This window comes from Schistocerca gregaria, chromosome 4, assembly GCF_023897955.1.
Source record: "Schistocerca gregaria isolate iqSchGreg1 chromosome 4, iqSchGreg1.2, whole genome shotgun sequence".
NCBI lineage: Eukaryota > Metazoa > Arthropoda > Insecta > Orthoptera > Acrididae > Schistocerca > Schistocerca gregaria.
In genome coordinates, this window is record NC_064923.1 from 489,592,623 (window position 1) to 489,617,662 (window position 25,040).

General features: G+C 42.1%; 1 protein-coding gene across 1 annotated transcript in view; it reads left to right on the forward strand.

Moving 5' to 3' along the window:
- The window catches only part of LOC126365790 (odorant receptor Or2-like), a 79,088-nt gene that overhangs the window by 51,075 nt on the left and 2,973 nt on the right, over positions 1-25,040 (forward strand). The window contains exon 4 of the mRNA XM_050008366.1: positions 12,476-12,631. Within this exon, the coding sequence (XP_049864323.1) occupies positions 12,476-12,631 (156 nt within the window). The remainder of the gene's footprint in view (positions 1-12,475; positions 12,632-25,040) is intronic.

The window sequence follows — 25,040 nt, forward strand, 5'->3', positions numbered from 1 at the left end:
AGAGTAGAGCTACAATGGTATAGCCATGTACGGAGAATGAAGCAAGGGAGATGGCCAAAAGCAATTCTGCACTGCTCGCCCCGGGAAGCCGCGAATAACATGGAGAGCGGGAATTATTGGAAAGATGAGAAAGAGAGCTATGGAAGAGGAAAGCTGCCATGAATGTGAAAACTGGCGAATGGGAATGTAGGTCAAATGCTGAAGAGCAGAGAAGCCCTTAAAAGCAAATGTAAATAATCTTTTATTCCATAAATTGCCACTTAGTGTGTACAGACTGTCTAGGAATTGATTGTAAATTATTACAGCTTGCATTAAAAAGAGAAATACGCTCTTTTGAAATTTAGATCGCTAGATAGAAAAAATTTCCCGACATGCTCCGTAGTGCCTTGCCAAACAATAAAATGTCACGACACATTGGCTGAGAAAGCCTGATCCACGTTGTGTTTAGCGGTGGATACTGGAAATCTAACACTTCGCTACTCACTGGGACACAATGAGCAACTGTCTTATCTGGGTGTGTTTAACGTTAAAGCAGCCGTGAAAGTTCTGCTCAAAGTTATCACAAAAAAAGGCTCTAGGCACAATGGGACTTAACATCTGAGGTGATCAGTCCTCTAGACTTAGAACCACTTAAATCTAACTAACCTAAGGACCCCTCCCCCCCCCCCCCACCCCGTTGGTGGGGAGGCTTGCGAGCCTCAACGATACAGATAGCTGTACCGTAGGTGCAACCACAACGGAGGGATATCTGTTGAGAGGCCACACAAACGTGTGGTTCCTGAATAGGGGCAGCAGCCTTTTCAGTAGTTGCAGGGGCAACAGTCTGGATGATTGATTTGGCCTTGTAACACTAACCAAAACGGCCTTGCTGTGCTGGTACTGCGAACGGCTGAAAGCAAGGGGAAACTACAGCCGTAATCTTTCCCGAGGGCATGCAGCTTTACTGAATGATTAAATGATGATGGCGTACTCTTGGGTAAAATATTCCGGAGGTAAAATAGTCCCCCATTCGGATCTCCGGGCGGGGACTACTCAAGAGGACGTGGAATGTCAGATCCCTTAATCGGGCAGGTAGGTTAGAAAATTTAAAAAGGGAAATGAATAGGTTAAAGTTAGATATAATGGGAATTAGTGAAGTTCGGTGGCAGGAGTAACAACACTTTTGGTCAGGTGAATACAGGGTTATAAATACAAAAGCAAATAGGGGTAATGCAGGAGTAGGTTTAATAATGAATAAAATATAGGAGTACGGGCAAGCTACTACAAACAGCATAATGAACGCATTACTGTGGCCAAAATAGACACGAAGCCCACACCTACTACAGTATTACAAGTTTATATGCCAACTAGGTCTGCAGGTGACGAAGAAATGATGAAATGTATGATGAGATAAAAGAAATTATTCAAGTAGTGAAGGGTGACGAAAATTTAATAGTCATGGGTGACAGGAATTAAAGAGTAGGAAAAGGGAGAGAAGGAAACATAGTAGGTGAATATGGATTGGAGCTAAGAAATGAAAGAGGAACCGCCTGGTAGAATTTTGCATAACTTATTTATAGCTAACACTTGTTTTAAGAAGCTTGAAAGAAGGTTGTATACATGGAAGAACAATTGAGATACTAAAAGGTATCAGATAGATTATATAATGATAAGACAGAGATTTAGGAACCAGGTTTTAAGTTGTAAGACATTTCCAGGGGCAGATGTGGACTCTGACCTCAACCTATTGGTTATGAACTGTAGATTAAAACTGAAGAAGTTGCAAAAAGCTGGGAATTTAAGGAGATGGGACCTGGATAAACTGACTAAACCAGAGGTTGTACAGAGTTTCAGAGAGAGCATAAGGGAACCATTAACAGGAATGGGGGAAAGGAATGAAGGATGAAATAGTGAAGGCAGCAAAGGATCAAATAGGTAAAAAGTCGGGGGCTGATAGAAACCTTTGGGTAACAGAAGAAATATTGAATTGATGAAGGGAGAAAATATAAAAATGCAGTAAATGAAGCAGCCAAAAAGGAATACAAACGTCTCAAAAATGATATCGAGAGGCAGTGCAAAATGGCTAAGCAGGGATGGCTAGAGGCCAAATGTAAGGATGTAGAAGCTTATCTCTCTAGGGGTAAGATAGATACTGCCTACAGGAAAAGTAAAGAGGCCTTCGGAGAAAAGAGAACCAGTTGCATGAATATCAAGAGCTTTGATGGAAACCCAGTTCTAAGCACAGAAGGGAAATCAGAAAGGTGGAAGGACTATATAGGGGGTCAATACAAGGGCGATGTACTTGAGGACAATATTATGGAAATGGAAGAGGATGTAGATGAAGATGAAATGAGAGATATGACACTGCGTGAAGAATTTGACAGAGCACTGAAAGATCTGAGTCGAAACAAGGCGCCCGGAGTAGACAACATTCCATTAGATCAACTGACAGCCTTGGGAAAGCCAGTCCTGACAAAACTCTACCATCTGGTGAGCAAGATGTATGAGACAGGCGAAATATCCTCAGACTTCAAGAAGAATATAATAATTCCAATCCCAAAGAAAGCAGGAGTTGACACATGTGAAAATTACCGAACTATCAGTTTAATAAGTCACAGCTGCAAAATACTAACGCGAATTCTTTACAGACGAATGGAAAAACTGATAGAAGCCGACCTCGGGTAAGATCAGTTTGGATTCCGTAGAAATGTTGGAACACGTGAGGCAATACTGACCCTACGACTTATCTTAGAAGAAAGATTAAGGAAAGGCAAACCTACGTTTCTACCATTTGTAGACTTAGAGAAAGCTTTTGACAATTTTGATTGGAATACTCTCTTTCAAACTCTGAAGGTGGCAGGGGTAAAATACAGGGAGCGAAAGGCTATTTACAATTTGTACAGAAACCAGATGGCAGTTATAACAGTTGAGGGACATGAAAGGGAAGCAGTGGTTGGGAAGGGAGTGAGACAGGTTTGTAGCCTGTCCTCGATGTTATTCTATCTGTATATTGAGCAAGCAATACAGGAAACAAAAGAAAAGTTCGGAGTAGGTATTTAAATCCATGGTGAAGAAATAAAAACTTTAAGGTTTGCCGATGACATTGTAATTCTGTCAGTGACAGCAAAGGACTTGGAAGAGCAGTTGAACGAAATGGACGTTGTCTTAAAAGGAGAATATAAGATGAACATCAACAAAAGCAAAACGAGGATAATGGAATGAAGTCAAATTAAATCGGGCGATGCTGAGGGAATTAGATTAGGAAATGAGACACTTAAAGTAGTAAAGGAGTTTTGCTATTTGGGGAGCAAAATAACTGATGATGGTCGAAGTAGAGAGGATATAACATGTAGACTGGCAACGTCAAGGATTACGTTTATGAAGAAGGAAAATTTGTTAACATCGAGTATAGATTTAAATGTCAGGAAGTCGTTTCTGAAAGTATTTGTATGGAGTGTAGCCATGTATGGAAGTGAAACGTGGACGATAAATAGTTTAGACAAGAAGAGAATAGAATCTTTCGAAAAGTGGTGCTACAGAAGAATGCTGGAGATTAAATGGGTAGATCACATAACTAATGAGGAGGTATTGAATAGAGATGGGGAGAAGAGGAGCTTGTGGCACAACTTGACTAGAAGAATGTATCGGTTGGTAGAACATGTTCTGAGGTATCAAGGGATCACCAATTTAGTATTGGAGGGCAGCGTGGAGGGTAAAAATCGTAGAGGGAGACCAAGAGATGAATACACTAAGCAGATTCAGAAGGATGTAGGCTGCTGTAGGTACTGAGAGATGAAGAAGCTTGCACAGGATAGAGTAGCATAGAGAGCTGCATCAAACCAGTCTCAGGACTGGAGACCACAACAACAACAACAACAACAACAACAACAACAACAACCTAAGGACATCACACGCATCCATGCCCGAGGCAGGTTTCGAACTTGCGACCGTAGCGGCAGCCAGCGCGGTTCCGGGCTAAAGCGCCTAGAACCACTCGCTCACGGCGGCCGGCCAAAGTTATCACATTTGGTAGAAAAACACACTATGGATGAACTCAAAGTTAGTGAAAGTAGCGTATAACAGGGTAGCATAAGCCGCACCAACTGACCTATTAACTGATTGTCACGAAATTCAGATGAAGGGGTGTCAGACTTTGGTAGTATTCTGGTTGTCTGTTTCTCTTAGTCTCTTCAGTATTTTGAAAAGCTTCGAGAGGCGTAAGATATACAAGAGAAAAACTTTCTACTTGTCTTCATTTTCTGTTTGTGGTGTTGGGTCTAAGTCTTGCGTCTAGCGTTACATTCTTGCGGCTGAAATTTTGATTTAACGTTGTGGGCTCCTGTGACTAAATAACTAAAGAAGATCTGCCTGTATATTTTTTGAATTTTATTCTTTGTCGCATTATTAAATATCAGACTGTCTTTGGAATTTCCACTTTAAAAAAAAAAACAATAATTACTCTGTTGTTGACAAACTTAGAAAAACGTCTACTTCCATCAGAGGCATGCGCACTACTCCCACATTCTGCGGTACTCACATTATTACAATGAGTTTACAAAACAAAAGAGCTTACCAACATTCTTGACCAAAAAAGAATCATCACCAAGATATATTATTATTTTATAAATGAATAAAGAAATAAATTTAATAATTGTCATCAGATTGTGTAATTAATAATAGAACTTTTAAGTATACCAGAAATTTCGTAATTTCAAGTACTTTTAAAAGAAGAGTAATTTTAACTGTTAGTACATGTCTACTGTAACACATTAATTTATTTTTATACCTTTTAGCCAGATATATAATACATCGTATACAAAATCATATGAAAAGCCGAGAATGTTCACCTATACAAAAATCGACAGTATACATCGTATCGGTTGTTTCTATATAAAAAGGTATTGTTAGAGGAGCGTGTCCCATTATAAAGTGAAGGTATATAATCATCAATTTTGGGTGAATTTGGTTGGAAATGTTAAGCAAACAATTTTAGTCTATAATGTTTCGCCAAATTTGTAATAATTTTCAGTATTATGTACAATGGTATGGGATCCTTACGAGATAGGATTGACGGAGGACATTGGAAAAAATTATAGAAGGGCAGCTCGTTTTACACCACTGCGAAATGGATATTATAAGCGAGTTTGGGTGATAATAATTAAAACAGTGGCAAGATCCTCTCGCGAAATTTCGGTGTTAAACTTTCTTAAACTCACTCTCTCACCCCCCCACCCACCCCCACCCCCCACCCCGATTATGAAAATACGAGTGTTTTGTTGTCGCCCATCTACATAGAGAGAAATGATGATCGTAATAAAATAAGAGAAATCAGAACTCACACGGAAAGATTTAAGTCTTCGTTTTTCCAGCGCGGTGTTCGAGAGTGGAATGGAAGAAAAATAGTGTGAAAATGGTTCGATGAACCCTCTGACAAGCAGTGTGAATTGAAGACTAGTCATGTAGATATGGTTACTGAACAGAATATTTGAATAAAACGCATGTGACAATTTTTAATACATAAAATGTTTTTTAATAAAATAGTATTAAATCGAAAGTAGCTTCAAACGTTGCAAAACCCAATTTAGGTCACTGATCTGCAGGTTGTCTCAAAATAATGTATACATTTTTGGCTGAATCTCTCTTTAATTAAAAAGAGATGAGAATAATTTTTTGTCTACAAGGAACAAAACCTCTTTCTCGAAAAAGTTTGTGGAGCGATGCTCTCGTGAGATAGAAATGAACAAAAGCAGTGTTCATGGTATTTTGTGGACTCCCGTGGTGTAGGCCTTACATTACTAGACTTCTCTATGCTCTAAGAGAGGATGATCCCGATAGACGAATTGAATTTTATGACATGGCTGAGGCCACCACTTGCCTTACGACAGCTTCAACTCTGTTGTGATCACTTTTAATGAGGAGTCTGAATGTCTGTGGAATAATAGCAGCCGATTTTTCTTCAAGAGGCGAAACAAGAAAAGTTAGTCATGTTGGACCTTCGGACCTGGAGAGAAGTCGACATTCTAACTCATCCCAAAGGTGTTCCACTGAATTCAGTTTGAGAATCGTTACAGGATACTCCAATTCAGAAATGTTATTGTCCACAGACCATTGATCCGTGGATGCAGCTTTATGACAGGGTGCATTGTCATGCTGATATAAACGGCCATAGTTTCCGAGCTGTTTCTTTACCGTATGCAGTGCACAAAGCTCTAAAATGTGTTCATATAATCTCGCATGTGGTGTTTTCTTAACTAAGGGCACCACACCCTGACACTAAAACGACCACCATGCTGTAACACCAATTCCTCTGTACTCCTCAGTTGGCATAGCATAATGGCAGATAACGTTCTCCAGGCATTCAGCCCAACCAAACCCTTCCACTGGATTGCCATCACTCCAAATCGCTTATTTCCAGCCATCCACTGTCCGTGGCGTCGCTCTTTACACCACCTTCAGTGTCGCTTAGCTTTGACTACAGAAATGTGCGCCTTATGAGGGGCTGCTCGACCACTGGATCACAGTGGTTTTAAGTCCCTAAGCCAAGTCACTGTACTAGCTCGACTGCTGATAACACTTCGGAGTTCATAAGTGGTACCTTCCGCTGATTTCATGTGACTTTTCAGAACCATCCTTTGCAATGATCGACAGTCCCTCTCCATCAGTACATGAGGTTTGTCTGGTCTTGGGTTAGCTGTGGTTCTTCCTCCGCCTTTCCACTTCACAAAGACATCACCAACAGTCGAGTTGGGCAGGTTTAGAATTATTTCTGCATGTACATGACCACTCTGCAATTCACACTGAAGTGTCTGGCACAGGGTTCAAATGGCTCTGAGCACTATGGGACTCAACATCCTAGGTCATAAGTCCCCTAGAACTTAGAACTACTTAAACCTAACTAACCTAAGGACATCACACACACCCGTCTGGCACAGGGTTCTTTGGGATTGGGTGTTTGTGTTGTCTTCATCATTTCGTCATCATCATCATCATCATAATTCAGGACAGTGGCTGGATTGTACTGTGTAAATAAATTGGACTGTGTAAAAATTGAGACTTGGTACGGGCGCTGATGACCGCGAAGTTGAGCGTCCCACAAACCAAACGTCATCATCGTTACAGGGTTCTTTGAACCACTTTCACACTATTTTTCTACCGCACCAGTCTCGAACAACGAGTGAGAAACATAAACACTTTATAATCCCGTACGAGATCTGATTTCTCTTGTTTTATTGTGATGATTCTCTCTCCCTATGTAGGTTGCTGACATTAAAATATTTTCACATTGAGAGGAGAAAGTTTGTGATTGAAATTTTGTGAAAAGAACTCGTAGCAGCGAAAAATGCCTTTGTTTTAATGATTGCCGTCCCAACTCACTCATCATATCCGTGGCACTCGCACCTCTATTTCGCTGTAATACGAAAGAAGCTCATATTCTTTGAACTTTTACGACGTCCCCCGTCAATTCTATCTGACGAGCATCCCATACAACACAGCAGTACTCCAGCAAAGAACGAACAAATATAGTGTAGCCAGTCTCTTTAGTAGACCGATGGCATCTTGTAAACGTTTTGCCAATAACACGTAGTCTCCAGTTTGCCTTCCACACATTATCTATGCGATCGCCGCCAGTTAAGTTGTTCATAATAGAAATTACTAGGTATCTAGTTAAGTGACAGTATTTAAATTTGTGTGATTTATCGTGTAAACGAAATTTAATGAATTTCTTTCTGTACTCATGTGAATGATCTCACAGCTTTCTTATAGAGAGACAATTGCCACTTTTCGCGCCATACAGATATCTTGCTTAAAATGATTTTACAGTTGGTTTCGATTATTTGATGACTTTGTGTTGGATGGTGAGGAGGTGTGTGTTCAAAGCTATTTTGTGGACGAGGGTTAGTCCTAAATACTTTAGTTGGTTGTAAATGGAAAGGTGGAGGTCTGGATGACGGAAACACCGAGTGGTAGGTACAAAGATGATGGCTTTTCTGCAGATTTGCATGAAGTTTTCACGTAGTACATTACTCGACCAAGAGAGTGAAGTGACGCTGGAGGAAGGCATGGGTGAGCTGGAAGGTGTGGTTAGTGGCTAGGTAAGCGGTGTCGTCAGCATTTTGCAGGAGTTGGGTGGGGGGAAGATTAGGGAATGTCTGCAGTGTACATGATGTAAAGGAGGGTGTACAGGACAGAGGCACAAGGCACACCTACAGTGGTGTGAAATACTCATATGTGGGAGCACATGTGGCTGATTGTGACATAAGTATACTGATGCTCTAGGAAGGATGCCACAAGGTAATGATGCTGTAGGAAGGATGCCACAAGGTAGACGTAGTTAACTGGGAGAGTCCTCGAGATCCCTTGTCGCTTTCACTTATAAAATGGGGTTTTTGCACGCTTGTGCTGAAGAACTGGATTTCTTTGATAACATTTTCCGGATACCATTGGTGGGTCATCAACATTGCATAGGTAGAGATAACACACCGAGAAAGTAAGAGGGAAGGTTTACCAGAATACTATTATCAAGCTACTAGCGTTGCTTCTCTGTAGTCTTTTGCATTTTTCGCGCATCATTGTTTGAGAATTTACTTCCCTGATGGCGAGTAGCCGTGAAGATGGAAGACTATGAGTATATACATCATCTCTATTGAAATTATTTTTGTTCTTAGGGATATCAACTGCTTCTCACGCTTTCCGTCTATAAATGTTTCATTCTGAGGCTCACGCTTGTACGTTGTTGAAACATATACTGGTTGCTGTTCTCCTGACGTTACCCTACTGCAGATTTCACACGTCGTTTTAAACACATGTAGCTGTTGTGCTTTTCGAACCTTTCATTTCCTGCTTGCATGTCTGGATGAACAGAAATTGTTGACGATGCACAGCCGTCCGAACTTACGTAAAAAATTGCTAAATGGGAACAACTTGGCTTATGCTGTGTTTGGTGTAGACTTCCTATGTATTGGTGATATATGAAAATTTTTGACGGAGTGGGACCTGGACCTGGCTTTTCTGCTTATCACGAGCAGTTGCCTTAACTATTTTTGTTGATGTTGATCTCATTTTGTTCGTTAATGTTCGTTGTATTTGTTCGAGCGAACGTCCCATGACGCTTATACAAGTTTTATCATCGATCCATTAACACAGTAAATAAGGTGACAGAATAAATGGTCAAATTCGCACCTTACATGAGACCTTTACAAATGGCAATGGAAAGGTGAAGATGACACTTAACGTAAATGGGCAGTTATGAGAACATTTTCCTATCAATATGTAGTGCAAAAAGGGATGACAGTCAGTCGACGGTAATAAATACACCATTTCTATACAGCACATGTCTTTGAACGGTAGGTAGAACAGGGAATACGAGTCGAGTCACTTTTAGTTTTGAAAAGCCAGCCCCACAATGGTGTAGCGAAGCCGCACTGTGGAAGTTATGCTGGAATCTACTTAAAGGGGTGGCAGGAAGGAGGACAGCGACCCTGGGCCAGGTGATTTGGTGAGAAATATTGCGACATTAAACTAGTCATTTCACCTCACACAGTTGTTCTCAATTCTAGAATAAGCAAAATCAAAACCCCACCCTTACCAGTTTTTTTCTTACAGAGGGCAGCTAACCCTCTGACCGTATGCACTGTGCCAGCAACTACCAGGCTCTAAGTGGATGCCTCCCGGACCCACTCAAACTCCCACATGTCACACTGTCTATGTCCCTATTCCATAGTCTCCTAAATTCATCTCTAAATGCTCGCAGTTGTACTCTGTATTCCAGCCCCGGGTGAGAATGAGACTATGATGAATCGAGGCCTATGGTGTTAGTGATGAATGTAGGAGATTATAGGTTGGGGAAGTATGTGGAAGTTTGGGTCGGTCAATTAGGAGTAAACGGTAGCTTATTGGTTCGAGCGACCGCTCACGATAAGCGGGAAACCCACATTTGAGTCCCACTCTTCCAAAAATTGTTGTATGTCACCAATATGCAGTACATATACACAGAACTTGACCAGAAGAAGGGATCGGTTGGTAGGACATGTTCTGAGGAATCAAGGGACCACCAATTTAGTATTGGAGGGCAGTGGGGAGGGTAAAAATCGTAGAGGGAGACCAAGAGATGAATACACTAAGCAGATTCAGAAGGATGTAGGTTGCAGTAGGTACTGGGAGATGAAGAAGCTTGCACAGGATAGAGTAGCATGGAGAGCTGCATCAAACCAGTCTCAGGACTGAAGACCACAAGAACAACAATACACAGAACACAGATGAAGACACTTTAATCTCATTTAGCGAATTTATTTCGGTGTACTCTCTTTTATTGTTTTCCTTGTTTCGTCTGAATGCAGTTTGCCGCAGCCAAGCGTCAACTTCACAGATTACCGGAATCTGGAGCTGAACTGGCGCGACCATGTTGCGTCGAAAGTCTTTTATTTTGCATTGAATGAAAATATGGTCTTCATACTGTTCCTAAACCGAGCGAAGTGGCGCAGTGGTTAGCACACTGGACTCGCACTCGGGAGGACGACGGTTCAATCCCGTCTCCGGCCATCCTCTTTTAGGTTTTCCGTGATTTCCCTAAATCGTTTCAGGCAAATGCCGGGATGGTTCCTTTGAAAGGGCACGGCCGATTTCCTTCCCAATCCTTCCCTAACCCGAGCTTGCGCTCCGTCTCTAATGACCTCATTGTCGACGGGACGTTAAACACTAACAACCTCCGAAAATTTGTGCTTATGCTGTCAGTGAATCCAGAAAAAGTCGCAACATCGATTTCTGAAGAATAAATCTGAAGATGAACATGATGTGGCCTAACAAACATACAAGATCCTATTTTCAATGACAAGGGCCACAAAATCTTGGAGACTTGTACATACAGGGTGTTTCAGAAATGACCGGTATATTTGAAACGGCAATAAAAACTAAACGAGCAGCGATAGAAATACACCGTTTGTTGCAATATGCTTGGGACAACAGTACATTTTCAGGCGGGCAAACTTTCGAAATTACAGTAGTTACAATTTTTAACAACATATGGCGCTGAAAGTGTTGTGAAAGATATAGAAGACAACGCAGTCTGTGGGTGCGCCATTCTGTACGTAGTCTTTCCGCTGTAAGCGTGTGCTGTTCACAACGTGCAAGTGTGCTGTGGACAACATGGTTTATTCCTTAGAACAGAGAATTTTTCTGGTGTTGGAATTCTACCGCCTAGAACACAGTGTTGTTGCAACAAGACGAAGTTTTCAACGGAGGTTTAATGTAACCAAAGGACCGAAAAGCGATACAATAAAGGATCTGTTTGAAAAATTTCAACCGACTGGGAACGTGACGGATGAACGTGCTGGAAAGGTAGGGCGATTGCGTATGGCAACCACAGAGGGCAATGCGCAGCTAGTGCAGCAGGTGATCCAACAGCCGCCTCGGGTTTCCGTTCGCCGTGTTGCAGATGCGGTCCAAATGACGCCAACGTCCACGTATCGTCTCATGCGCCAGAGTTTACACCTCTATCCATACAAAATTCAAACGCGGCAACCCCTCAGCGCCGCTACCATTGCTGCACGAGAGACATTGGCTAACGATATAGTGCACAGGATTGATGACGGCGATATGCATGTGGGCAGCATTTGGTTTACTGACGAAGCTTATTTTTACCTGGACGGCTTCGTCAATAAACAGAACTGGCGCATATGGGGAACCGAAAAGCCCCATGTTGCAGTCCCATCGTCCCTGCATCCACAAAAAGTACTGGTCTGGGCCGCCGTTTCTTCCAAAGGAATCATTGGCCCACTTTTCAGATCCGAAACGATTACTGCATCACGCTACCTGGACATTCTTCGTGAATTTGTGGCTGTACAAACTGCCTTAGACGACACTGCGAACACCTCGTGGTTTATACAAGATGGTGCCCGGCCACATCGCACGGCCGACGTCTTTAATTTCCTGAATGAATATTTCGATGACCGTGTGATTGCTTTGGGCTATCCGAAACATACAGGAGGCGGCGTGGATTGGCCTCCCTATTCGCCAGACATGAACCCCTGTGACCTCTTTCTGTGGGGACACTTGAAAGACCAGGTGTACCGCCAGAATCCAGAAACAATTGAACAGCTGAAGCAGTACATCTCATCTGCATGTGAAGCCATTCCGCCAGACACGTTGTCAAAGGTTTCGGGTAATTTCATTCAGAGACTACGCCATATTATTGCTACGCATGGTGGATATATGGAAAATATCGTACTATAGAGTTTCCCACAGCGCAGCGCCATCTGTTGTTGACAATTGTAACTACTGTAATTTCGAAAGTTTGTCTGCCTGAAAATGTACTACTGTTGTCCCAAGCATATTGCAACAAACGGTGTATTTCTATCGCTGCTCGTTTAGTTTGTATTCCCGTTTCAAATATACCGGTCATTTTTGAAACACCCTGTATGTTATGTTCATTTTCTGTTTATGGTGCAGGATACAAATACGCACATTAACGGTGCTTCTTGTGGTTACCTGAATGTTTCAGGGAGAGTCTGTGTCCCTAGCGGCGTACAATTGTGGGTGGCCAGATGCCAGCGCCCGCTTCACGAGGGCAGTGCAGCTGATCATCAACCGCGCACAGCAGCCATTGGCGCTCACCGCTGGTGGGGTCTACCCCATCCAGAGGGCCACCTTCCTGTCGGTAAGTTTTATAGCACGCTACCACACCCTGCCGTCACCATTCTATTTACCCTTTCCGACTTTACCGTACACTATACTTTTTCATACACTGCCGGAACAAAGTTCAGAGGTTTCCAGTTCGCTCAAGAATTATTATTGCAACAGTGCTTACGAAGAGCATGAAATGGTTATATTTACAAATCAGTAGCACAAGCGGTTCTGATGTACCAGCTGTCGACTCATGCCGAAACACCCCTCTTAGTACGAGACGTAGTCTCCACAGACGGCAATGTAGGTGCTGACTCTGGCATCCAATCGATCGTACAGATAGTGAATGCTTCCCTGGGATACGTTATGCCACACCTGTTCGACCTGTTCATATACTTCTGTAAGAGTTGTTGGTTGCCAAGTCACATGACTCACTTGTCTTCCCATCGTATCTCACATGCGCTCGTTTGGAAACAAGTCCTGAGATCGTGCTGGCTACGTCTTGCAGAGCATGCTGAGTTTCATGGGCAGTGTGTGGGCGAGCATTATGCTGTAAGAACACATCACCTTTGTGTTGCAATAACGGCAAAAGAACGGGTCTAACAACATTCCGCGTGCCGAGCACTTGTTAGCGTCCCCTCCAGAAACGCCAAACGTGAACGAGAGTTTTCGTCCATCGCACCCCAGACCATAAGGCCTGGGGTGGGCCATTGTGTCTTGGTCGAATGCACTCTACGAGACAGTGCTCACCAGGTCTACGTCGTACGTGCAAACGACCATCACTTGCGTGCAGCAGAATCTGCTCCCATCGCTGTAGACCACAGCGCAATATTCCATCTTCCAAGTGATGCTCTGAGCCGTTCACGTCGATGCTGTGTGGTAGTGGAAAGCAGGCTAGAGGTGTGCGTGCCCGTAATCCCATTGCTAATACCTGGTTCGCTACAGTTTGCGTTGACATATTTGAGCTCAAAAGTTCTCTTATCTGCGCTGAGTACCTGTACAGCCTGTACTGTCTGCCACTGCAGCCCTTACAGTACGATGATACTGACGGGCCTCTGCTTTATGGACTTTAAGAACTTTGTTTATAGCTGTGAGAATGTTTAGGTGACCACTGATACCAGCATCGTTGCGCAAGTGACTCAGAATGTCCAACTTGTGTATCAGTTCTCCGAAAGGACCATCCCGCCACTCGGAAGGCCACAATTTGAGCCCTTTCAAACTCGCTCAATTGGCCTGCTGGAAACACGAGTACGTCTCCGTGGCACGACTGCCTGCTTGCTTCACACCTTTGCACCACGGTGGGCCTTCTGGCTGCGAGCATTTCTTATTAAAGGGCAGACACGGACGGCGCTCCGGTATCTATGACACTATGCTACGTGTTGGCGGACGACTTTGAAAACATTATCAGTTTATCTTCTATCCCCCAGGTGGCATATGCTGTCACTGGATCAAAATCATCTTAATCTTTCCAGATGTGCCAATTTTATTGCTGCTGTGTATTTTCGACTGAAACAAACAGGAACAAATACATGGCACCTCCTTAAAAGAACACACAGGTCTCTTTGAAGCACTGTAGCATGTGTCCGTCCGCCACTGACGTAAGTCATGATAGTGAAGCAGTGTATACAGGGCATAAGAAAAGGCACGGCCAAACGTCCAGCAAATATTCTTCTCACATAGAGGAATAAAATGTGTTACATGGACCTGGATCCGAAAACGTTTTATTTCCATATTTGACTTATTTTTCTACTTCACTTCATAATCACATTACAACGCCTGTAGGCATTATCAACAGATGGTTCAAATGGTTCAAATGGTTCAAATGGCTCAAATGGGTCTGAGCACTATGGGACTTAACTGCTGCGGTCATCAGTCCCCTAGAACTCAGAACTACTTAAACCTAACTAACCTAAGGACATCACACACATCCATGCGCGAGGCAGGATTCGAACCTGCGACCGTAGCAGTCGCGCGGTTCCAAACTGGAGCGCCTAGAACCGCTCGGCCACTCCGGCTGGCATCAACAGATGATCTTGCTTCACGGTTCAATAATCCAAGATCTTATGTAACTTTTTTAGATTGCAGAAACTTACGATACCTCTTTATTTTCAACCATAATATTTTCGGGCATGTAGTATCTTATTCATGTTCATAGACATTTATACAATGTTTTACAGTTTGGCGAAGTTGTTCTGTGCATAAAGTTAGTTCAGTTTATGTATTGCGAGGGAATCCAAATTCAGTTTTACTATGGCATTGGCCACTTACTTAGGTTGCATTTATCGCGAATCTGACGCCCAGCGCGAAGTCCCAAGCAACTGTAAAAAAGCGCAGGTGGCTCCTGTATGTAAGAAGGGTAAAGGGACGGACCCGCACAATTGCAGAGCAATGTCCTTAACATCAGTATGCTGAGAATACTTGAACGTACTCTCAGTTTGAATATAATAAATTTCTTTGTGAGGGAATAGCGTCTGTTCACAAATCAGCACGGATTTAGAAAGCATCACTTGCCTGAAAGTCAGCTCGCCTTTTTCTCACATGATATACTGCGATCTATGGATGAAGAGCAACAGCCGGATTCCAAATTTCTAGACTTCTGGAAAGCATTTGATACGGTGCCCCACTGCAGACTGTTAATGAAGATGCGAGCATACGGTGTAGGTTCCAAGATATGTGAGTGGCTGGTGGACTTCTTAAGTAATAGAATCAAGTATGTAGTCCTCGACGGCGAGAGTTCATCAGAGACAAGGATGTTGCCAGGGCTGCCCCAGAAACGTGCGATAGGGCCGTTGTTATTTTCTGTATACGTAAGTTATCTAGCGGATAAGGGTGCATAACAATCTGTAGCTGCTTGCTGATGATGCTGCGGTGTACAGGAAGTTGTTGAAGTTGAGTGGCTGTAGGAGGATGCAAGATGACTTAGACGAAATTTCTAGTTGGTGTGATCAATAGCAACTGGCTCTGAATGTTGGAATACAGAATTAGTACTTTACTGCGTGACACAAGCCACATTGTTTAAATATCTGGGCACAACGTTGTAAAGTGACATGAAATGGAACGAGCATATGAGGATTGTTATTGAGAAGGCGAATGGTGGACTTCAGTTTGTTGGAAGAGTTTTCATCTGTAAAGAAGACCGCATGTAGGACGCTGCTGCGACATGTTCTTGAGTACTGATCGAGTGTTTGGGATCCGCGCCAAGTCTGATTAAAGGAAGACGTCAAAGCAATTCAGAGGTGGGCTGCTAGATTTGTTACCGGTAGGTTCGAACAACCTGCAAGTATTACAAAATGCTTCGACAAGTCAAATGGGAATCCCTGAAGGGAAGGCGACGTTCTTTTCGTGGAAAACTATTGTGAAAATTTAGAGAACCGGCATTTGAAGTTTACGGCTGAACGGTCCTACTACAACCAACATGTACTTCGCGTAAGGATCGTGAATATAAGATACGAGAAATTTGGGCTCATATGGAGGCATACAGACAGACGTATTTCTCTCGCTTTATCTGCGCGTGGAACAGAAAAGGAACTGACTAGTAGTAGTACAGGGTACCCTCTGTCACATACCATGCTGCGCCTTGTGGAGTACATGTGTTGGTGTAGACGTAGATACTGATATTACCTTCCAGGTTACAGACTCTTCAACAACCCTCCTCCATGCTGCTTGATACCAGGCTCTCCACTGCGACATATTGGAAGAACAGCAAGAAGTTCGACATTAAAGAAGGGTGCCGCAGGGGATGGAATACTGCAACAATAAAACATCAACGTGTTCAACTTTCATCTACCAATCAACCCAAGATTTGACCTGAAGAGAAGAGAGTGGACAAGAATGAACAGAATAAGAACCAGTCACGCCAGGTGCATTGCTGTGATGCACAAGTGGGGATTCTAAAACTCTCCAGCCTGCGATTGTGGCGCCCAAGAATAAAGCGGCCAGTATATTGTGAGAGACTGCTCCCTGAGTAAGTAGGGCCTATCCAGGACATTTATTAATGCTCCTTCCGCCGGTCGCTGTGGCCGAGCGGTTCTAGACGCTTCAGTCTGGAACCGCGCGACCGCTACGGTCGCAGATCCGAATCCTGCCTCGGGCATGGATGTGTGTGATGTCCTTAGGTTAGTTAGGTTTAATTAGTTCAAAGTTCTACGCGACTGATGACATCAGAAGTTAAGTCGCATAGTGCTCAGAGCCATTTGAACCAGTTTTGAACCAATGCTCCTTCCTCTGCTATCAACTGGCTTCATTGACTTGATATTGAACTCTGATTAAATGTGTCTGTTTTAATTAACAGTGCCAAATTTGTAGTTTAAATGGTCCTGTTTAAGTATTAATGAATTGTTAATTTTCAGAATTTAAACGTATTAGCTTTGGGCCTATGTAGTCAGATGTATAATTGAAAACTATATGTATGTCTAAATATTTGCAGTTGTCGCCATACGATGAATAAATAACATAAAAAATCGATATTAAATACGTCACCCGGTTATACTATGAAAATTAATCTTTTTATAAGAAGGCCACAACAAAATATAAAATACTACTTTGTTATCAATTTTATTTCATAAAATTAAAAGACTTGCCATTTAAGAAAAACGTAACTTAATTTCTGGTTAATTTACCAATTTACTAATTGTATGGCATAATTCAACATCCGTATATTTGAACACCAGCTAATTTGTCTTGTCGGTTTCATCTCCATAATAACTTTAAAATAATTTCATTTCATGTGTGAAACACCATTAACTAACATGGATTTATACTTACTCTGAAAAGCGGAAATGTGCGTAACTTTTATTTTGAATGAGAAAAAGTTCTGGAAGCTTCGAGAACATTATCTGTTTGATATATGCTGTAAATTGACATCAAAGCACCACCATTTGCTTACTACTCTTTCGACCACGCGCATGTACTGTGCACTCAAGGATCTTTGATTTGGGAGTGGTATAACAGAGAAAACTGTGACTTTATTTCATATCAAAAATGTCAGTGTCGTGTTTAGTGGATGTGAAAGTATGGAGATAAAAAGTGTATATGTCAATATTAAAGCGTTACACTTCAGTCTCATCGGAGAAACAACGCTGGATAATTATTCTTTTTCATTAAGGCTATCCACGAAACAAGAACTTTTGACGCTGACGCCAATTACAAGATAAGTAAAAGATTTATTTTCGTTACAAAGCTACCCTCTTAACTGCTAACTAGAAATTTAGCTGTAGCAGTGCCTCGCGGTAAAATAAAATGTGTGGGGGCGAGACTTTTTAATGATTGTGATTTGGATTTGATTTTGAATTTAATTGAAATTATTTTTTAGATTTTACTTATACTTTAAGTTTATGCTTTTAATAACTGGCTGGTTAATAAAGATTAAGGTGAGCAAACTTTTTGTTCACGGTAAAGTTACTTTCACATGTGCCAGTCTAGAAACACATTGCATTTAAACTGAAAACTGAAATAATATTTTTGTATTTTCCTCGGCTAATATTTTTAACAAGCATGAGTTCTTTGTTATAATTTGCAACTGCCCACACACGCGAGAGAATTATTCTTACCGCCGTTAACAAATAATTGAAGTCCGAGTCGTGGCTCTGGATCTCAGCGAGTAACTGAAAATAAAAATCTTAACAACTGTGTTGTCTTCCACTGCGTCAGGCGGCTGTGGAAAACATATTTGTTATGTTTTCAGCGGGCGATCTCTTCGCTACCTTTAAATTCGTGAATTAATAATGCCACATAATGGCGTATGTTGCAGCAGTGGCGGCTGCAACTATTGAGCTGAAACTTACTCAGAGTAATGATTTTAAAAGGAAACGAACTTGACACAGAGCGAAGTGTACCCAGTGGCGGAGTGTGGTAACTTATTATGCAGCTCCTCAAAAGCCGAAACATACTTAACCACTTGGTATGGCGATTGGGGATATAGGTTCGTATGAACCGGTTCAGTTCCTTAAACGTGCGTTCAACCAGACTACTTTCTGGATGAAAGCGAGCTACAAGAATGTGTTTAACACCCAGTTTTTGCAGAAAAGTTTTCCATTTCATACCGGTAAAGTATGTTGCATTGTCTTATACAGCGATATGTGGTTTACCAATTTTAATAAAGTAGTCGGTTCGTAACTTTTTAATGAGGCGTGTAACAGTTGAAGTTTTCACTGGGTATAACTTTAAGAATTTGGAAAAACCATCATACACTGCAAAGATATATTTCACACCTCCTCTCCCAATGGGTAGCGTTCATTGGATATCCATTGAAACTAGTCGTAACGGTTTCTTGGGTACAATAGGATGAAGTTTGCTTACAGCGGACAGATTGATATGTTTCGCCTTCTGACAAACTACACATGTCCTCATTAGGTTCTGAATTACTCTTTTCATATTATTGAAGTGACAGTGTCTTGCCAGAAGGGCTCTACATTTTTCAATTCCTACGAGTCCCCACCAGAGGTGCACGTGTCGTATCAAACCAGTAATCCATATTTTAGGTACACAGATGCACCACACATCCTTGTTAACATCCTTTCTGCAACATAATATATTATTCCATATAGAATAATTGCTTCCTACTTCATTTTCTTCAGAAGTCTGGAGTTCTTGTTTGATTCTTCCTGACACAGGATCTTCATTCTGTAAACTAGGTAGTGGCCTGCATACCCGCAGGAATTTTTTTCCATAAGTATGATCTTTCATGATCAAGATTCTATACTCTGATGCCTGTTACAGTATTGCTGTCAATTCTGGCAGACCTTGTGGCAAACGTGATAGAACACTGGGGATTACATTGTTACTACCATTAATATACATTATTTGGAATTGGTATTCCTGGAGTGCAAGTACCCACCTAGTCAGTCTATCATGCATCAGCTTACACGTCAACAAGAAACGCAGGGCCTGATGATCGCAAAAGATTTTCACATCCTTCCCACACACATCGTATCAGAACTTTTTTCTGGCCCACACAACAGTCAGTGCTTTGAGTTTAGTAATAGTGTATGAACGTTCACAGCTCGATAACACTCGACTTGCGAAACCAATTATTTTTATTTCCTTTCTTCCTCCCTTCTCCTCAATTTGGGACAAACAAGCTCCTACTCCGACAGCGGAAGAGTCTGTGACAAGACAAAACTCCTTCGACAGATCAGGATGCGATAATAAGTTATCATTCAAAAGAGCTTGTCGTATTTGTTCGAACGCCCGCTGACACTGGTCATTTCATATGCACGGTACTCAGCAAGTTTGAAAGTGCATTGTTATTCAATGGCTGGTAGGGTATAAACCGTCGAAAAAACGAAACTAGTCCTAAAAATGCCTTCAGTTTGTGGTTATTCCTGATGTGCGGAGCGGCGGCGATCATTAAATAACACATCAACATGCATTAATACAACTTTATTATGCGAGAATATTTACAACGTCTTATACAGTCGGCAGCACACAACAGAATGGGAAGCAATATGGCGGCGCACAATAACTCCACATGGGTAAGAGAGCCTGCTATGGCGGAGATATCTCACTCGTAGAGTCGATAGTCGCCACAAGTTGTTTCTTAGTTCTTGGATGAGAAAAGTTCTCAATCGCTTTCATTTTCTTTTTATCAGGTACAACACCTGTGGGTGATATCATGTGTCCAAGATATTTAATTCTCTCTGTGCCAAACTTGGACTTTGCCAGGATTGCAGTTATGCCCACTTCGGAAAATCGTTTGAGTACGCGTGTTAGCATATCAATGTGGCTTTCCCAATCTGGAGTACCTATCAACAGATTGTCTACATATAATGTTGCACGGCCCAACAGTGTTTCAAGCGCTGTAATGAAAACACCTGCGCAGACATTTAACCCGAATGGCAAAACTTTAAACTGGTAGTTTCTCCCACAAAATACAATTGCAGTATATTTTCTTGAGGACTCAGTAAGTGGGTTTTGCCAGTAGGACGATCGCAAATCAACAGAGGTCAAATATTTGACCCCGAAAATTTTCTGAATTTGTTCATCCAGGTTCTCTGGCCGTATTCTCGCAGGTACGATTACTTTATTGATGTCTCGTGCATCTAGCACGAGACGTATACTACCATCTGCATTTGCTACTGCAACAAGCGGGCTGCTATATGGAGCCGGCCGCGGTGGTCTCGCGGTTCTAGGCGCGCAGTCCGGAACCGTGCGACTGCTACGGTCGCAGGTTCGAATCCTGCCTCGGGCATGGATGTGTGTTGTCCTTAGGTTAGTTAGGTTTAAGTAGTTCTAAGTTCTAGGGGACTGATGACCACAGCAGTTGAGTCCCATAGTGCTCAGAGCCATTTGAACCATTTTTGCTATATGGAGATAAGGATGGTTCAATTATCCCCCGTTGCATCATTCTTCGTATCTCTTTCGTTACTGCCTCCTTTTTGGACCGTGGGACGCTGTAGTTAGCATGACAAAATGTATAATGAGGCACTACCTCAAAGTTATAAGTGTAGCCTTTTATAGCACCTGCTTTCTCTGAGAACACATTCTCATAACTTACGAGCAGCTGAGTTACTTCATTCTGTTGTGCCACTGACAAATATTCTGATTCCATGACCTTTATGTTTATTAGATTTCTTTTTTCTTCACTGTCTTCGGTAATAGATTCATTATAATATTCTTTTCTTCCGCGTAAGTCTGAGAACAAGTTCATAACATGTAGGCCTTCAAATCTAACCTGAAAGCTACGGCAATATTTTCCGTGCATTTCAAGTGTTCTTAACATCGGCAATGTCACACGTTCACCGTTGTTCATAATGCTCAATTCACCGTACAATAGATCGATATTTGCGTCCTTCTGGCGTAAAAATTCTATTCCCAGAGTGCAAGCGACCATCAATCCTTTAACAACAAGGAACGAGCTTCTTATTGCTTCATTTCCTATAACAAATTCAACTTGCACATGGTGCTTTGTGATTTGGGACTGTGCACCTGTCACTCGACATTTTTTTTACAGGCAATACAGGAATGTGATTGTTTTGTCTTATGTACTTGTAAAGTTCTAAACTCAGGACGTTAGTTGCCGCACCTGTGTCTACCATCATTTGAATCGGTGCAGCGTATATTTCGGCTTGTAATGCCGCTTGCACAACATCTTTACCTGCTTGTTTATATTTTTGAGGTACGTTTACTAATTCCTCCTCTATTTTCATCCCGGCATTATATCTCAGCATACAGAGATTGTTATTGTCATTATAGAATGTACTCTCACAGCCAACAACGGAGATCGGATTGCGGCTGTCTATAGTTTGGCGGTTGACAGACATTGGGTTGACGGTTATCTGTCACCTCCATTAACCTCACAGTATGACTTTTGGTTGTTGCTACTACGGTTGGGTTGGCTATCCTACCTCCCCGATGGTGGACTTTGATATGTCGCGTTGTTCTGATTATGTGACGGTCGGTTATAGCCTGCAGCCATGTTTTGTTGTGGACTTGCATTAGAATTCCATTGTGGCGCTGCATTTTGTTGCCACTGTGCTGATGGTGCGTTATATCCGTGCCACTGATTCTGGTTATTCCGCCATTGCGGATTACCGATACCATTGTAAACATTACTCATGCGCCCGTCGTGATGCGTTTTTATGTTTTGATTAGTATAACCGTTATATTGTTGGGCCCACGATTCGGTTGTCTATATTCTTGTCTGTTCCCAGTACCGTTTGGTATTGGGTTATTATTACTGCAGTTGTAATCAGCTTCCCGCTGATTCTACATATTTTCACTTCTCATATCCTCGATTAACAGATCCACGCCGGCGGCTGTGACCGAGCGGTTCTAGACGCTTCAGTCTGGAACCGCGCGACCGCTTCGGTCGCAGATTCGAATCCTGCCTCGGGCATCGATGTTTGTGATGTCCTTAAGTTAGTTAGGTTTAGGTAGTTCTAAGTTCTAGGGGACTGATGACCTCAGATGTTAAGTCCCATAGTGCTCAGAGCCATTTGAACCATTTTTCAACAGATCCACGGAGTCAACTATGTCCATTGTTCAATGTCGTACTCGGGTACGTTGCTAAAATATTTCCTAACGTCATTTGGTAATTTCATCTTTGTCACTCGGATCACATCACGATAAGACTTGAGTTCGTCCCAGTACCTAGTCTTATTTATGTATTTTTCAAAGTACTTGCGCAAAGTTTCTGATTTCGGGTTGTACATTTCAGGGCTGTATAGTTATTTATGCAGTCTTTCTTGTACACTGTCTGGCGATATTTTCTGCAAAAATGCACACTAGAATTGATGCATAGTGTGACATTTTTCAGATACAGCTGATACGTCACCTTGTATAAAAGAGACTAAGAACTGTATGCGTTGCCTTTCTGTCCAACCCCTGGAAAAAAAAAAAACATTATGAAAGCTCCTGATAAAAACAACTGGGCGAACATTACGCTTCTCACTGTTAGAAGGCTGAAATGTTCGATGTTTGATCACATTATCCTCCTTCCGGTACAGTGGATTGCTACTGCCCGTTTTGTTTCTAAATTCGTGTTGTGACCTGCATGGTACTGCATATTGTTCATGTGTGTTATTGACAGCTGGTTGTGTCTACGCGTAAGAGTTTTGCAGGCTGTTTATGTTGTAACGATTTGTACGCGGAGTCTGATTAACTGCCAGTCCCCCACTGTTTACCTGTTTCTCTAGCTCAGATAGCCTTCGTGTGACATCTAGTTGCCAAATTGGTAACTCTGCCGAAAAAAGTGACTCTGAGCACTATGGGACTTAACATCTGAGGTCATCAGTCCCCTAGACTTAGAACTACTTAAACCTAACTAACCTAAGCACATCACACACATCCATGCCCGAGGCAGGATTAGAACCTGCGACCGTAGCGGTCGCGCGGTTCTAGACTGAAGCGCCTAGAACCGCTCGGCCACACCGGCCGGCAACTCTGCCAACACACGTGACTTTATCTGAGGTACTTAGACTTGTATTGCGGCAGCGCTGGCGCCAGTGTTTACTTTCATAGATGTTAATCAGGGAAGTACTGGGCCTCGTAGTGTCTGAAGAATAAAATAAAGTTGGTGATTAAAACCAGTAAATTTAATGCATTGAAATCCATTGAAAATTGTTGAACTGTTAAAGGTGGGTGGCACCAATTACCGAAAGCAAAAAGCGTGTGCTGCCGGTCAAACTTACCAAAAGCCGACACGCCCAAGTGTATTTGCCTCCAACATAGCAGCTGACAACCTAAGCTACGAGTGTGTTGTCGAAGCGTGTGCTGTGGCTGTCATCCGGGTATTAAGACGGTGACGGAGATTGAACTAACGAGTTCAACGCGGAAAACAGAAAGCGAGACGCTAGTGTTCTGCTGATGACTTACGGTCACCACACAAACTGTTAGATTCGCCTCTCTGTATTACATAAAATTGAACATGAGTAATCCTAAATATAATAACGTTCAAAGATGAACTAATTATTTCTGAATCACTAAAATTTATTTCTGAATCATTAAAACGATGTAGACATTAAATGGAGCAGATGACCTCCAAGTGGACCAGCAGTGGGAATAAACATGAATGTTAACGTAAACCAGCTGCAATAAGGTAACCAACTGATTAGATGTTGAGACGCCAAACTTCAAAAATTTAAATAGTAAAAACTGGTCAGTGAAATGCTGTGCCTTAACTCCGTTTGGTTCCTCAGAATTTTGTCTTATGGACTTTAATAGAAACATTTCCTCAGGCACGTTTGAAACAGCGCCCTTTTTCTCTTTATGTAGTATCTAGAAGTTATTGTGGAGATCTGAAATAGAATGTTCGTTATTACGTAAGTGATATGTTAACGCTGATTACGAACTGCACACGTTGAGATGTTCTTTAAGGCGAATTTCTAAATCCCTACCTGTCTGCCCAAAGTACTTTTGAGAGCAGTCATTACAGGAAATTGAATAAACCCCAGTGTTCTTATCTGGGTTACTGACCGACTGTATCTTGTGTTTGTAATTGGAACCTATATTCTGAACAACAAAAATCGCTGGATTCATGTATTTTTTTAAATTACCTATTTTTTCTGAAAAGAGTCTGTAGTAGGGAATGCGGTGGTGGTTCTTGCTGTCCTGCCTAACAGGACATAAAGTGGTAGAAAACGTGGAGCGGTTTTTGGCAGAACTTGTCTTGTTCAGTACTTCCTTATTAATAATGTGAACAAAATTTATATCGTAACCATTAGCTAATGCAGTACTTGTGTAACCTGGTATTTCCGGTCGGAAGCCTGGGGGTTAGGGGGACTTGCTGGAGGCGGTAAAGCAGTGGCAGCCTTTTTAGATATCATGGGCTGGTTATAAGAACGATGGAGCACCGCGTCAGTGGTTAACGGTTTCCGGTCAATATCAAAAACAACAGTACTGTCACTTAATATGATTAAAAGGTCAAGGTAAGAGAGTGTGCCTTTCACACCGTATTCGATTGTAAATTGAATACCAGACTGATGCGAACTCAGGTGGTCCACAAG